The 1,953-nt window shown below is 56.6% G+C and overlaps 1 protein-coding gene across 1 annotated transcript in view; it reads left to right on the forward strand.

Annotated features, from left to right (window-relative positions):
• The window catches only part of LOC104916267 (ADP-ribosylation factor-like protein 2), a 5,072-nt gene that overhangs the window by 1,504 nt on the left and 1,615 nt on the right, over nt 1-1,953 (forward strand). Inside the window, exon 2 of the mRNA XM_031557618.1 lies at nt 1,162-1,273. Within this exon, the coding sequence (XP_031413478.1) occupies nt 1,162-1,273 (112 nt within the window). The remainder of the gene's footprint in view (nt 1-1,161; nt 1,274-1,953) is intronic.

Below are 1,953 nucleotides of genomic sequence, written 5' to 3' on the forward strand. Positions count from 1 at the left end.
TGGAAGTGGGAAGTGGGCGTGGTCACAGAGAGGGGGTGGTTATCGATGTGGGCGTGGCTTTGTGGTGGGCGTGGTCAATGATGGGTGCGGATTTATGGGGTGTTGTGGGGTGGGGGATGAGGGGTGTTATGGGGTGGGGGGTGAATGCAGTGCTATGGGGTCTGTGGCGCTATGGGGTCAGTGGTTGTGATGGGGTGAGTGCAGCACTATGGGGTCGGGATGGTGCTATGGGGTCTGTGCAGTGCTATGGGGTGAACAGGCGCTATGGGGTGAGTGGGGTCTATGGGGTGAGTGGGGTCTATGGGGTGAATGAGGTCTATGGGGTGAATAATGGGATCTATTGGGTGAATGAATGGGGTCTATGGGGTGAATGAGGTCTATGGGGTGAATAATGGGGTCTATGGGGTGTATGGTGTCTATGGGGCGGATGGGGTCTAGGGGGTGAATGAATGGGGTCCATGGGGTGAATGAGGTCTATAGGGTGAATAATGGGGTCTATGGGGTGAATGAATGACATCTATGGGGTGGATGAATGGTGTCTATGGGGTGGATGGGGTCTATGGGATGAAGTGGATGGGGTCTATGGGGTGAATAATGGGGTCTATGGGGCGAGTTAATGGGGTCTATGGGGTGAGTGGGGTTTATGGGGTGAATAATGGGGTCTATGGGGTGTATGGTGTCTATGGGGCGGATGGGGTCTAGGGGGTGAATGAATGGGGTCTATGGGGTGAATGAGGTCTATAGGGTGAATAATGGGGTCTATGGGGTGAATGAATGGCATCTATGGGGTGGATGAATGGTGTCTATGGGGTGGATGGGGTCTATGGGGTGAAGTGGATGGGGTCTATGGGGTGAATAATGGGGTCTATGGGGCTAGTTAATGGGATCTATGTGTTGAGTGGGGTTTATGGGGTGAATAATGGGGTCTATGGGGCGAATGGTGTCTATGGGGTGAATTAATGGAGTCTATAAGGTGAATGAAGTCTATGGGGTGAATGGATGGGGTCTATGGGGTGAATAATGGGGTCTATGGGGTGGATGGGGTCTATGGAGTGAATAACGGGGTCTATGGGGCGAGTTAATGGGATCTATGGGGTGGATGGGGTCTATGGGGCGGATGGGGTCCATGGGGTGGCCGACCCCATAATCTGGGGCCCGCAGGGGGTTGGACAACGCCGGGAAGACGACGCTGCTGAAGCGTTTCAATGGCGAAGACGTCAGCGGCGCCGCCCCGACCCTGGGCTTCAACATCAAAACGCTGCAGCACCGCGGGTAGGGCGCCACCGTGTGGTCGCCGCCGGTATCGCAACCCAGAGCTGGGGGGGAAACCAGAGATTTGGGGTCCCCATAAATGTGGGTCCCTACAGATTTGGGGTCCTCTAAGATTTGGGGTACCCACAAGTTGGGGGTCCCCGTAGGTTTGGGGTCCCCATAGATTTGGGTGCCCATAGGTGTGGGGTCCCCATAGGATTGAGTCCCCATAGAGTTGGGTGCTCATAGGGTTGGGGTCCCCATAGGGTTGGGGTCCCCATAGATTTGGGGTGCCCACAGATATGGGGTGCCCATAAATGTGGGGTGCCCATAGATGTGGGTCCCCATAGATTTGGATCCCCATAGGGTTGGGTCGCCATAGATTTGGGTGCCCACAGATGTGGGGTCCCCATAGGGTTGGGCGCCCATAGGGTTGGGTGCCCATAGATTTGGGGTCCCCATAGGGTTGGGTCCCCATAGGGTTGGGCCCCATAGGGTTGGGTGCCCCCAGGTGTTGGCAGTGCTGTACGACAACTCACAGCTGTGGGCCTGCTGTAAGCAATGGGGCTGATGAGCGCCGAAAGCGGCCACTGGGGGGCGCCAGTGGGAGCCACGGGGCGGCTGCAGGTGGTGGCTGCAGCCATGTTGGCAGCCATGTTGGCAACCATATTGGCAGCCATATTGGCAGCCATGTTAGCAGCC

This window comes from Meleagris gallopavo, unplaced genomic scaffold, assembly GCF_000146605.3.
Source record: "Meleagris gallopavo isolate NT-WF06-2002-E0010 breed Aviagen turkey brand Nicholas breeding stock unplaced genomic scaffold, Turkey_5.1 ChrUn_random_7180001880462, whole genome shotgun sequence".
Lineage (NCBI taxonomy): Eukaryota > Metazoa > Chordata > Aves > Galliformes > Phasianidae > Meleagris > Meleagris gallopavo.